Here is a 14,877-nt window from a genome sequence, read left to right as displayed (position 1 = left end):
AGAATCAAGGTCAGACTATATAAGATCCCAGAAACCTAGCATTTCTGGTATTTTTCTGGAGCAATCATCTGTATTTATAAAGACTTCACTTTTATGCCATCTCCAGAATGTTAAGACTTCGAAGAGTTTAGCACGTAGGCACCTGTCTGCTCTTATTCTGCATGATTGTTTCAAAGTCTCAGGGCACTAAAACATTTCAAATGAGAAAACAGCATTGCCACACATGCAGAGTCTTGCATGACTTGAGTTTTATTCAGTCTTCTTTTGGTGAATAATTTTAAATTATAGCTTTACACGTGTTACCATAAAATTTTATATATTTATATAAATATGTGTGTGTATATATATAATATGTTAAAATTTGTTAAAACTAAAGGAGTCACTTTGTTTTCCTTCTTTTTTGGAAAGAAGAAATACTTCATAAAGCTGAGTTCAATCAATGAGTTGTTTTAAAAATACGGTACAAAGAAATTATATTTTCAGAACCATGTTTTTGATGTTTTGCTCTTGTCTTAGGATTTAATATTTCTATGCCACTGTATTCTTTCAAACTGCTTATTTTCAGAAGAGTCACAAAAAGTTTTAAGGCATTTGCTAGTTAATATGCCCTTAGTAGCTCTACAAAACAGTTACTTTAATTCATTTATTTGATGAGCTTAAAAATGAAGTTCCAGATAATTCAGAAAAATAAAATATAATCATTTTTCCAAGTGTCTTGCAACCAAGTAAAGCACAAAGAAGCCAGCCAAGGTTCATGTCACAATTCACAAATATTACTAATTATAACTTTGCTGCAGTAGATGTATATTTAGAAATGGAGAGGTGGAATACTCCCATAAAGCCCTATTAAATTCAAAATATCCTCCTAACTAACTATACTTTTGTATAATAACACTTAGTTATAGGAACTAATAATGTTAACTCCTGGGCTTCCCTGGTGGCGCAGTGGTTGAGAGTCCGCCTGCCGATGCAGGGGACACGGGTTCGTGCCCCGGTCTGGGAAGATCCCACATGCCGCGGAGCGGCTGGGCCCGTGAGCCATGGCCGCTGAGCCTGCGCGTCTGGAGCCTGTGCTCCACAACGGGAGAGGCCACAACGGTGAGAGGCCCGCATACCGCAAAAAAAAATAATAATAATAATGTTAACTCCTTAAGTGTGGAGGGCACAGGAGGCTGAGGTGCATATCTCAAGAGATACAAGCCCTGCCTAATTGAATGCCGCAGATAGGGCAACTAATATGTTTTTTGCAACCAGTGGTTGGGGGTATACATTTTTAGAACATATTTTCTTTTCTGAGTAAAGATTGGCCCTAATCTAGCTTTATTACCATAGTTTAGCTTTTGTGCATGTGCACTAAGAACACATGCTAAAAACTCCTAGAAAGAAAAACTGGTCACGCGTGGTATCTTGAGTCTAACCCCAGTATTGCCCATATTAACCAAGAAGATATGTGAGTTTGATGAGAAAAAAATGTAGCACTTTTGAAAATATTTCAGGGTTTAGGAGTGCCTCCTAAATGAGCAAGATAGAGAATATAGTTTTAATTTAATGGTTTAATTCTAAGATACTCCATCCAGAAGGATTTGAGTTTCATAAATATGGATATACAGAATAAGCCCCAGACCGTAAAGATAAAAACCACAGTTTTAGCATTTAACAAGCGAAGTCACTTATGCCTTATGCTTGTTTGAGAGTGTACTCTCCCCACTCTGATGACGTTTTTCAATAAAACCTGCACATGGGAAGCACTTCATGACGATAAGCCTTTGCTAATCTGCCACAGGACAGATGAACTGAATTGACAGATCGCGTTTTTCCAGCCTCACTAGCTCACAAGAAGTCCTCATCCGTAAAGTCTGAGTGATGCAGCTTAACACAGTCATTGACAATCAAGCATCAGAAACCTAATGTCTCTGGATTCATTGGCTAGCGTAGACCATTTGTTTTTCAGTAAATGTTTTTGAATACATTTGGGCAGATCCCTTACAAGATCCATGCTGGTGGGGTTCTTCTTAGGATAAAAGGGAATCCTTTGTCTTATTGCTGGGCACTCACCCTTCTGCCCTAAGAATCTCCCTCACCCGCCTCTGCATTTCATTCACACATCACATTTCCTGTGTACGTGTCTAAGTCACAACCTGTCATGTGTACAAGGAAGCGGGCCAATTTTTGCATGTGTCCCTTGAAAGCAAATGGCTCAGTAAAGAGTCAGCCTTTGTGAATCGATGTACGAAAAAGTGAATTATTACCACATTTGCTGAGAATTGGAAACGAATATGCTGCTAACTATGGTCTTAAAGGCACTTATCAGATTTTATAATACGAGTTCCCTCATGGCTATTCCCTCATGTATTCATTATCAAGATACTGTCATAGTTTTGGCACAAATGATTCATGGAGAACAGCAGATTACATTTGTTGCAAAGCATATTTATCCTTTATTAAATTTGATTGTGTTGTTTGATATAGAGGACTTACGTATTTTTAAGAGCCCATTCCTTAATATATTCAGGAATAAGTATGGTCTAAAATGTAAATAATTGAAAAATCAAATAATAAAATTAATGGTAGTTATTAAACGATTACTTTCATATTTATACTTTATATGCAACATTTATGCCAAATGTAGTACTATAGCTACATGTACCTTGACATACGGTTATGAGCAAATATTGCATGTTGCATTACATAGAAAAGTTAAATACATGTATATATTAGGTATAGGAGAATAAGAAATAACTTCTTTAATTTTTATTTTCAAAAGAGATGAAAAATCCTATATCGCATCTAAACCTGATCAGACTTTTATGACTAATCACAGTGCTGCATGTGTTGAAAGGCATTTTTTAACTTGTGTTATATTTCATTATTTGCTGTCATTGGTTTTCCACTAGAGTAAGGTAAGTCCTCTTACTAATTCCGGGGAACTGTTTACTAATAGTTTCGTCACTGTTACCTACGTTAACTGAGAAGTTTTGTAGAAGACCTTTGCAACTGAAAAAAAACCCTGTGAAAACAAAGTTATATGTGATACTGAAATATACTGGAACACTTGAAACCTATATCATGTAAACTCGGAGTTCAGCCAAATTGTGGTAATTTTCTGATGTATACAATATGGGGCACAAGAGTACAGGCCAGAGTACCAATCAGCATTCCTTCATTTGAATGTTTGACTCTGTGCCTGGGATTTTGTTAGGTGCTCTTGAAACGTTAACAGTTTATAAGTTTGTTATGAGGGGAAAGTGAAAATAGAAATGTGTGGAAAAGAGCTAGGGGCTTTGATTAAATGGAGTGTCTTTCAAAAGATCTCTTGTGCTGGAGATGAGTGAGGATGCCTAGACTTCTTAATTCTATTCTAAGTTAATAAATGAACAGGCAAAAGGGAATGGGTTTATTCATAATATTTGTGAGTTCTAGATGCTATCCTTAGGTAAGATTGGCCTTTTTAAATATATATTTACATTTGCTCTCTAATAGAGAAACTTTAAAACTTAGGAAAGAAGGAATCCTTAGGTAAGATTGGCCTTCTTTAATATATATTTACATTGGTCCTCTGATGGAGATACTTTAAACTTAGGGAAGAAGGTAAAATGTTTATCATTTATTAAACAAATGCATATTCTACTAGAAGCTTTCATTTAATCCTTACAATTCCCCAAGGCACACAATATCAGATATTATTCCTATCCCCATTCAGCAGGGAAAAGAATGAAACCTTCTACATTTGTGAGATGTATGAGCCCACACTTACCTACATGTAGCCCTCCTGAAAACACATGGCCTTGAAAGTAAAATGTACTTTTTTTTCTTCTATGCAGGGCAGTTTCATTGATTAGTTTCAGTGGCAGCTTCCCATTCTACTCTCATCAATATTTCTCTGAAAGATAATGGCAGTCACTGGATTCTTATTTTTGCATTGATATAAAATATTATTTATTGTATCATTTTGTTTTGATGAAAAATAAATTACTGAACAGAAAAAATACCTAAATTTCTGTGAGTTCAAATTACTTCTACCAAGTCTCTATCTTCCCCATTTCCTTTAGAATCAATTAAAAATCAGTCAACTTTTTTCATAATAATAACCTAAGATAGTGGCTCCAGTGCAGAAGAGCAGTTCGAGAGAACACAGTCACTAGTCCTTGAAAAAACTTGCAATATCCGTATTTCCTATGCAGAAACAGGGAAGCATTTTATTATTCCACATGCTGTCTAAAGTCCCCAAATTCCCTCAGTGATAATGGAAATTTAAGTTAGCATTTCCAAGAAGTCATCATTCTCCCTTCCTTCAATGACTTAACTCATAATGGGAGTTTATAAATGGACCTAGTTCTATTCAGAATCAAAGCAAATTAATAAGTACTGTAGTTGATATGCCTTGGGATGAATATTACCTGATTTCACTGGAATTATAATAAAAATACTTTCCCCTATAATCACAGTGAAGAACTAAATCCTTAAAATTCCACCACCCCTTAATTATTTTGGTTATAGGTTTATCTATAACTATACATCTACATGTATCAAAAACAAAAATAGGCTCTCAGATCTGCTTCACAAAAAAAGATAATAAGCATGAGATCTTTAAACTTGTTTAAAATTCCCCTAATGCCCAATCCTATAACTTAAGACATTTTAGAAGCCACAACAAGTTTAATAACCATGTCAGTTTATTAAATGGCCCTCGAAGCAGGCAGCACTTTGGTATAGCTTCCCATGGTGCTTGATTTTCAAAAGGTTATGAACTGGAAAAATCTGCTTTGTTAGATTCCAACTTAACTGTCTCCAGAGATATTTATGCTTTACATAACAAAATTACTAGTTAGTTTCAAGTGTGCTTTGAAAATGTGGCCATTTCTAATGTGACTACAAAACACTAGACATCTATAGCAAATGCTGAGTGCATATCAACATTCGCAGAGATCCAAAGATATGCTACTGATACGAAAATGTATTCAAAATTAAAGGGTATCCAGTGAATCAAAATGCCTCCTAAAGTAGAGGTCAGCTTCCAAGCTGGACTGATCGATTATCAAGGTATTAAAAGATCTGCAACCTGTTAATATTTATTTTCTCACATACAAAAATGAAGAATTTAAATCAGTCCATAATAAGTAAATAGTTATATGGAGAAGTGGCTTTAAAGCCATTAAACATGCACATCAACTTTTGTTCAAATTAAATGTTCCTTTGTTCCCGGATATGGAGGTCACTTTCATGTCCATCTCGGTCACATTAAGGTAACTAAATATCTTGAGTGTTCTGAGTTTATCTTTTTACCGTGTAAGATATTTTAACTATTTTAAATTCTCTTTGAGTACCTTATATCTTTAAATGTGTTTTCAACGGAATATTTTCATTGCTTTAACTTTGCAATTATTCCTTATAGTTAAAGAGTAATGATTTACAACAGGAATCCAATCAGTAAGTCACCATAAGTTCAACAAACATGCCTTGACCCCCCAGGGGTCAGGCAGGAGGCTCAGCGCTCTGATGTGGGGCTGGAGGGAGTGGGGCACATCCACGACACCCACCGCAGTTTAGTCAGTGGGGAGCCAAGAGGTGAACACAAATCATCTCCATGCAAAGCAGAAACTGAGCACTATGGGGGTTCACAGGAGGGGGCGGAAATCCCTACTGCAGGGGGTAAGCAAGAAAGAAAATGTGATACTTGAAAATGAGTAGGAATTTTAGGAAGCTGTGTTGGGGATTGTCCAATAAGGCAGATGGATGGGGCTCAAGGTGAGTCTGAATAGAGGTGTCTGTGTGAGGTGTAGCGGATGAAAGGACTTGAAAAACAGAGTAAGTGAAACATGTGGAGGACTTGAAATAGCTGGCAAAGTTGACTTACAAGGATTATGAATGGTTTTGTTGTTTTTTTTTTTTAACAAGATAAAGCCAGCATTTGAGGGAAAGTTTACTGAAACTGGTGTGCAAAATTCATTGTATGTATGCGTGGGAAGATGCACACACACACATACATACAATTACACATTCGGTGATACTTTCTTAGTATTTCATAGTATCTTTTCAGTGGTGTTTCTTTCATAAGGGGAGAGAATGTGGAGGCTAGCTTAGGGGGCCACCGTAATAGCTCAGGGAAATTCAGGGAAAGGGCCACAGGTTATCCTAGGATGCTGGCAGGAAGACAGCTAGTGCCAGTCCCAATCTTCTGTGACTAAAGAGGTGAGAGGTTTCTTTCTCCTGACACTTGATTAGTTCAATACATGAGGTCGTTGTCCGTTTTTTGTAACTAGACTTTACGTAGGCAGCAACTAGTACTTATAGCAGCTAATGAATAATGGATGCATTCATTTCCTTCTTCAACTATGACATTGAAACAGGTCAACTTGGTTGACACAGGGGAGCAAGGAGGATAGTCAAGCTACCTGAAGACGAAACCTGATTTTTTTCTTTTTCTCTACAGTGTCTTCAGAGTATATTTTGTTTCCATTCTATAGTTTCTAGCATTTTGATAGTATAGAAATCCAGGGTGAAAAGTTATTAGCACTTTATTTTGCAAAATATATATCAATGTGATGTCTTCTTTTGATCAAGTTTTCAGCACAGATACTATTGCTTTTTGATTAAACATATCTGATGAAGTTCGCTTTATGCATTTTCCTTTGAGAGATTTTATTATAAATTTTCTTTTCTCATGATCAAACATCTAGAAAATCCTATTTTAAAGGTTTCTGTATGTTACAAGTGTTAGTATAATATCCTAGGTAAAACAGTATCATCTTACACCTTGCCTGGGCTGTTGATCATTAATAACTCAGAAGAATACACTGCTCAGTGCAAAATTATCCATTCCCACCTCTTTACCGTGACTCAAGTTCATGTCATATTGACTGACCTTCATGGTGATAGCACTTCACATGACATTATCCTGCTCCATACCCATTTTATGTTCCCATAAAATTAAGGAGGAAAAGGCTTTAGGGCCAGACAGTATTCAAGAGACTCAGTGAATGTGGACAATACTAAGAGGCGCACACTTAAAAACCACACTTCAATGCTACATAGAGACATGTTGTCACTCCAGTCCACGTGTGAAAGGAGTCTGATTCTTGTCAGTGACCTTATGGATAATGATCCTTTTTAAATTACATTTTGACACCAAAACTTTAACAGCTGTCTCTACCAGTATCGTGCATATTCCTACAGGCTCCTAAAATCCATTTTCAGTATTTTTATCAGCTTCACGTAGAGTATGTATGCATGAACGTGTATGTACATACATGGAGGGAATATATACACATACATTGACATCTATACATTGAATTACACTTTCTTAGTATTTTGTGATCTTTTTTCAGTGGGGTGTCTCCTTCATAAGGCCATGTGTATAGAATATGACCCAAGCTGCTTATTGTTTGAGGAAGGCAGTGGAATCCGACCTTCTGAGAAAAAAACTTGCTTCCTTATTTTGCCCCTGAGACTGCATAAAATAGGAAGCTCAAGCTGATTCAGATAACAAGTTTGTTTTCCCTTTGTTTTTGCTTTTTAAGCTTTAAATGAAAATGTTTGCTGAAAGAATCAGATTATGCTTTCTACTTGTTAAAGATGTATTTAAATAAGGTAATGGGTACAGCCCGCACTTTGTCTCAAATGAACTCCATCCAAGTAAATGTTTTCAGAAAGAGTTCAAGAATAAAATTAAAAATCCAAAAAGTTTCGGTCCAGTTTTGCAATGAATCAAGAGAATTTACCATTTTTTCTGGTTCGGGCCTCGCTCATGAAAAGAAGGGAATTTCTTCAAGGCCAAAGGCAGTGAATTCAGGTGTCAACCTTTAGTTCTTCTATCCTGGGGTGGTAATGTCAGCATGACCTATTAACCCTGAAAAATTTCAAATAAGTATCAGGGTAACTTAGGACCTAGACTAAGGTTCTAGATTGTGCTTTCAATGATGGGACTTACATGCTCTTTCTCCTTTCCCTCCCCTGCCTCTGTCCTTTCTGATTTTAACAGCACTCGCAAACAAAATTACATGATGAATTTTTCACGACAACATGGGCTCAGGCACTTCTACAACAGAAGACGAAGGTCACTTAGACGATACCCATGAGGAATCAAAAAGTTTATTTTTCCTTCCAACTTGTGATGTGTTGTTTTCCGTTCTTTTAAATCTTGTACTGCATCTGATATCAGGAAATTTCTGTGAAGGACTTGGTGATTAACTGAAAGCCCTTCTCCAGACTGAGTATACACCACTTTCCCACACTGTGAACTAATGACAAGTGACTTATTTTCTCATAAGTAAATGTCTTCATGTTGATGTGTCTGTGCAAATTGTGATCTGTGGTAATATCAGTTACAGTGGCAGTATTGAAAATAAGAAATAGTTTAACAGAAAAAAAAGTTTAAGCACAAAAGTTTAAGAGATTTTATGTTTAAAATGGCATTTAGTACAGTATTTAACATTCTTGGTCACAAAGCTATTTAAGTGGACTGTATTTCAGCTATGTATCATGTTTTATATGATTAAATTATCATTGTTTGTCCTTTATGTATTCTCTTCTACAATATAACAACACATTGACACTGTATTTACTTATGTCGCAATATTTTGCTGCTGAATTTCAGGCTACTTATATCCTGCAGAAAATTCATTGAAATACCTACTCAAGAAGATAGTTGTAAAGATATTGTATCTCCTTTAATATACCCCTTGAAATGTATGTTGGCTTAGCGTTGTTTTGTGGATAAGAAAGATGCCTGACCTTGAAATATTTTCTACTTAAAAATTGTGGATGAAGACCCTATCTCCCACAAAGGAATTCCCATTTCCTTGTCTAAAGATTCTTTTAAAGTGTTCTGTGGCTGATTTACTAACAGTAACTGCCATTTTGTGTCTGTGGTAACAGAGTGATTTGTAAAACAGTGGATGTTTTCATTGTGTTCTCTTTGTGGATTGTTTTTCCTGCGGGTCATATTCATACCTTTCTAATGAAGTTGTACCAACACCAGCAACATTATAATGGCCCTGTAGCCCTGAACTCTCTATTAACGTAACGAAAAGGTTGCACTCTAGGGTGAACCATGCCAAAAGACCATGCTTAAATAAAAATTATGTTCAAAAGCCATTTGAAGTTCATTTGTCTTTATTTACTGTTAATTAAATTTTCTGTAGGATTTATAAACCTGGTCAGGTTTGGAGAGAACAGTGTCAAATATATTTACGGTTTTTTAATTTTGTTTCATCATTGATAATAGCAGTTATGAAGTCACACTCTCAATGTAGCCATTTTTCTCTTACTCAGGTTTTTTCTATTTTTCACTCTGTAATTACACTAAGAAAAGCCAGTAGAGAATTTTGAAAACTATTTAACTCCTGAAAATTTTGTTAGCTGCTGACATAATGCCTGGCTCATAATAAGTACTCATGCATTCATTCAGCAAATATCTACTGAGTGCTTGCTATTTGACAGGCACTGTGCTAAGTGTTGAGGATAAAAATGCTGATTGAGACATTTTCCCTGCTTGTTTTTAACATCTACAAAAAAATAAATATGTTGATATTGTTGAATTTGTTGGCTTTCCAGAGGGCTAAAAAAATATACCCAGGTAATAAAGGGCTGAATGTCAGTAGTATTTCTCATTGGATGATCTCCAATGAGATTGGATATCATTGGATTTCTCATTGAAACGATAAGGGATGATCTCACTGAGAAGTTTAGTTAAATTTTATTTTGAGTCTGGTATCAAATCCATTGTAAATCATTGCCTTGGAGATACAAGGCCTTCTTTTTTCTACCTAATATATGACATATTGTATAATTCAGTGCATATGTGGCCCATAAATGTTTCTAAATATTGTATCTTAATTGTTGATTCTTCGTTCACAAATTGTCTGCTGCTGGCTCACCATTTGGTGGTATTTTTGTTTCATTTTTTTCATTGGTACGAGGGGTTGAATTTTTCCCAAAGCCTCATCTTTCCAAGTAACTTATATGCGCCATAGAACTACCCCCTGACTACGGCTGAGATATTTTCAGTGCTCCCATCCATGTGTCTCGCCGTCAGAACAGGATTTGAACTCCCCACCAATTCATCTCCTCGAAATTTTAAAACCGTAAGTTGGGACTCACATCTATTGGTTTATTTAATTTGAAAACATAGTTAAAGTAGGAATTCAAGTATTGTTGGCTCAACTGACTTATCTTGCTAAAGGAAACAAAGTTTAGTAACCGATAAAAAGTATCTGTATGGCCGAGTTTCCGTGGTTTCTACATTGTTGTCTCTTCTTCACTGTACATTGTAATGTAAACTACACTCATATCTAATTTAAATATATTCAATATCACACGTATTTTACCTTTTACCTAAGAAATAACACATATATTACTTTAAAAATGCCCCACACTGAGGTTGTCACTAGCACTCTCTTCCTTATGTTCCAAGGTTAAAGAAATAATTAGAGGGGATCACTTAAAACATGTACCCATTCATTTTAATGTTTTCCAGTTGATATTTTTGACAGCAAATTGTATATGTCAGCAAGACCCCAGATGCTAGGACATCAACAATACTGCAAATAAGAAAATACGGTTAATACAAATCTTTGTAGAGAGTAGTATAGTATCAGTAACATTGAATAGGTTACAATATCAGTAAAAATTGTATTTGTGTATACAGCATGACGAAGCTACTTCTGGGTATTTACCATAGTAAAACTCTCACATGTATACACAAAGAGATTTGTGCAAGAATGTTCACAGCAGCATTATTTGTACTTGCAAATAATGGGAAGCAATCCAAGCGTACATCAACAAGAGGATGGATAAATTGTGATTTATTTGCATAATAGAACATTGTTTGGTGGTGGAAATGGATAAACTTAGAGTATACCTATTAACGATAACAACAAAAGTTGCAAAATTATAAATGTAGTATCATGCCATTTATCAAATATTAAAACTTGCAGACAAATACTGTATATTGCTTATGAATACATGCATACGTTGCAAAACTATAAAAGCATGTATGGGAGTGATACATACAAATGCATGATGATAGTTACTTCGCGTGAGGAAATAAGATCAGTGTGGGGGATGTGGAAGACATTGTATCTAAAATATTTTATTTCTTTTTTAAAAGTCAAAAGATAATATAATGTTAAGACTTGAATGAGTTGTGTGCATACAAATGGGTTTGTCATATTTCTGTTCTCATGTGAGGATCTAAATATTATAGCAAAAAAAAAAGAATAGGGAATTCCCTGGTGGTCCAGTGGTTAGGACTCGTCACTCACATTGCTGGGGGCCTGGGTTCAATATCCCGCAAGCTGCATGACAAGGCCAAAAAAAGAAAAGAATAAATAGGCTTTGTCAGGCAGATTCAATGGGGAAATATATTCTAGCAATAGAGCAGCATGTGCAAAAATGCAAAGGCGGGAAACAGCTTGGCTCCTTGCGGGAGTGAAAGCTCATTTGTATTTGAGGAGGGGCGCCGGGGAGCAGCCTGGAGAGATGTCAGGGTCCAGGGTTGCTGGGGGCCTTAGGAGGGAGGGAAGGGGAGCACTTTCTCAAACTAACAAAATTCCGCTTTACCCAGGAGGCGCCGGGATAAGTCCACTCTGACCAAAGTGTGGAGAGGGGTCGGAGTTAAGGAAAGAAGCTGGGAGACTGGAATTAACAGGTAGATTTGGGACAACAGCTGAGGAATAATTTTAAGTTGACTGATAAGAATGTTGCTAAGGATTCATACTTCTCTAGAGAAACTACAAACTGCTTCACATACAAAATATAGTAGTAAATACAAAAAGTGACTATGTGTTTATTTATTGTGCAGAAGGCAAAGAAAAAAAATAGCTGTTACTGAAAGAATTCCAGTTCAGAGGTGAGAGGGGCTTGTCATCATAACTGTATCTTCTATTTAGTCCTTTGGGTGCTTATTATAAATGAATTTTTACAGTATTTTTTAAACCCAACATGGATGGAAATGGATGCTGTCTTTATAGACACGGAAGACCATGCAATGACAATGGGAAAGTCTGCCTCTCTCCAGTGGCCTTATTACCTTATTCCAGCCCCTGGTTCCAGTGTCCAGAAACCATGTCAATACAGCAGAGAAAGAAAATTTAAGTCTGGAAACATGACTTTTATGGAGAGAATACTGGTTGAATAATATATGGATATACATGTGAATAATAAAAAGGCACAGAAACTGTAAGAAATATTGCCTCAGTAAATCTAGAGACAGTAGACTAACTTACAGCAAAATTATTATAAGAATCCCTTAATGTTACTATCCATGGAAACCAGACATACTATGATAAGTCAGGCACTTTTCACCACCTCTGCAATCACCATAACAAAAACTAAACAACTCCCTTAAACACTGAAGAAACCCAGGCATTCCTAATTTTAATGTAATTTCTTTCATGTTCATATTTTAGGTGATACGAAGTTGATTATTTGGTCTTCCTCTAAATTTCCTAACTATAATAAAATATTTATAACTATAAAATGTTGGAAACTACATGAATATCCAAACATACATGAGTGTTTGAACACAGTGTGGTACGTATACACAATGGAGTATTATATAGCTGTAAAAAAGAATGAGGATAATCTCCGTGAAGTGATATGGAGTGATTTCCATAGATATTGGGACGTGAAAAAAGCTAAGCACAAAAGAGCATTTACAGTCACTCTTTAAGAAAGAAGAGAAAACAGAACACATAGCTATACCTGCTTAGCATTATGGAGAGAAACCAGGAAGAATAAGACAGAAAATCATGAAGCTGGTTACTCCGGGGGGGGATTGGGTGGCATGAGTGGAACAAAGGAGGGAAGACATTTCTCTGACTATTAACCTTTGTATAGCTTTCACTTTGGAGGTCAATGTTAATCTACAAGTTCCAAAATTAAATCAAGCCACCAAACTGAAAGTAAACTCATCTCCAAACTAGAAACAATAGCACTAACTCACAAAGTTGTGATATAAGTTAATACAGGTAAGGTGCTTAGAACAATGCCAAGCACGTGTGCCAAGCACTGAATAAGTGTTACTCAGTATTACTATTACAATTGTTATTATATTAGGTACCTGAGCACTACTTCCAAAAATAGTTTATAATCCAACTATCTACAGTGTTGCTACTCAATATTTGGTCCTCCATTCGGCCCACCAGCCCCACCTAGGAGCTTGTTAGAAGTGCATATCTCAGGCCCAACCCAGACCGACTGAATGAGAATCTGCATTTTTAACAAGAATCCCAGGTGATTCCCAAGTACATTGTAGTTTAAGTACTGGGCTGCAGGACCTGTGGGTGACAAGGTAATCTCCTAAAATGGCAAAGACCAGTGTCAAATGGACGACAACAGAAAGTCATGTCACAGGAATCCCATTCCTTCTCAGTATCTCACTCTGTTAGGATTTATTCAGAGATGATCAAAGCCTGAAGAAAAGCAAAATTGGTTTCACACACAGGCCGAGATAGCAGTAACTTCATCACAGGACTCTCAGGCTGGTGTGGCGCCCTTGAAGAGAGTGCCCTCCTGTGGAGTAGAGAGGAAATTTCCAGCTCTCCCGTCGCGTGCTGCGAGGGTGATACCCGGCCTCTGCTCAGAAGGCACTGGGTCTCCAGGTGCGCTTTTCAGCTTTAAGACCCGCTCCCAAATAGCTAGCTCGTCATATGTGTCACGAAAGTATGCACTCTGGAAATGCACAAAAGCAGAAAGAAAAAAAAATGACCCTAATGAACCAACCATAATCCTTGCTAAGACAAAGCCAGAGGAAAGTTTTTATATTGAAATCATTTCTACCCCTCACCTTCTCGGATTCGAGCACTCTGGCCACGGTGCTCTCTTTTATCCTAGGTGCTAAAAACAAAACAGGCTCTTCCCTTCCCTCTTTGCTTCTTCTTTTATCACTTCCTTCGTTCCAGTCTCCATTTCCCCTCCATTTATATTCCTTTCTCCTAAACTGCATATTATGTTGCATTACTTAATAAAAAAACAAAAGCTGATTTGTAAATTCTAACTCGAATGCCTGGGAAAGAATCTGTCGCGCACGTTTGCACGTAGTGTTCATCCGAGGCAATTCGTCAAAGCTTTAAAAAACAAAACAGCTGCACTGTCAATTCAGTATTGTCATTGTTCCTGTGTCAGTGTGAGTCTCCATAATGAGTGTATTTTGAAATATCTGTTAGGGTATTTTCATTAAAAAGAGAAATGACAGGAAGCAATGTTTCCCGCTTGAATACTCTCGCTTGTCTATTGTGTTTGCTGCACGAATCCCATCTTGAGGAGTCCGCGGGCCGCGGGAGACGAGGGTGGGTGTGGCTCGCGCAGCACTGAGGGGCTGGACGCGCGGGGGTGTGGCTTTCCTTCCACCTTAGAAGTTCGAGAGGAGGCTCTGGGTCGCAGGGGTCGCGCGGCGAGGCGCGGCGGGGGGCGGGGCGGGCTCGGGTTACGGGTCGCGCTGGGCGCCGCGCCTCCACTGCCGGTCTAGGGAGCAGTGGCGCGGCGTCGAGGCGGCAGCGGCTCCGGAGCGCGGCGGGGCGGCGGCTCCGCCCAGGGCAGCGCCGGGCAGCGCCGGCCGGTGAGTGCGCGCGGGCCGGGGCCGGGGCCGGGGCCGGGGCGGGAGCGGCCGGGGCGGGAGCGGCCGCGGCGCGCGCGGAGCGCCCCCCGCCTGGTCCGCGGGGGCCCACGGGGCTTGCTGCGTCGTCGCCTCTCCCGGCGTCTTTAGCCCCTCTCTGTGTTTCGGGCTCTCTACCTCTCCGAAAACCCCTTTCCTAAAACGAATTCAACATTTGGCGTGCCCACGCCTTGGCCGTCTCTCACCCCTGACAGGATAAAGTCTGAAGGAGCGCCTGCCTTTGCCAACCCGCCCCCCACCCCCGAGGCCGCGGCCGCACAGCT

General features: G+C 38.2%; 1 protein-coding gene across 1 annotated transcript in view; it reads left to right on the top strand.

Annotated features, from left to right (window-relative positions):
• The window catches only part of RELN (reelin), a 532,619-nt gene extending 523,533 nt beyond the window's left edge, over window positions 1-9,086 (top strand). Inside the window, exon 64 of the mRNA XM_081244879.1 lies at window positions 7,979-9,086. Within this exon, the coding sequence (XP_081101005.1) occupies window positions 7,979-8,075 (97 nt within the window). The 3' untranslated portion in view covers window positions 8,076-9,086. The remainder of the gene's footprint in view (window positions 1-7,978) is intronic.
• Window positions 9,087-14,877: the final 5,791 nt, after the last annotated feature.

This window comes from Mesoplodon bidens, assembly GCF_964165515.1.
Source record: "Mesoplodon bidens genome assembly, chromosome: 9".
Classification (NCBI taxonomy): domain Eukaryota; kingdom Metazoa; phylum Chordata; class Mammalia; order Artiodactyla; family Ziphiidae; genus Mesoplodon; species Mesoplodon bidens.
The sequence above is the reverse complement of the archived record's forward strand: the minus strand, read 5'-3'. Positions and strand labels throughout refer to the sequence as shown.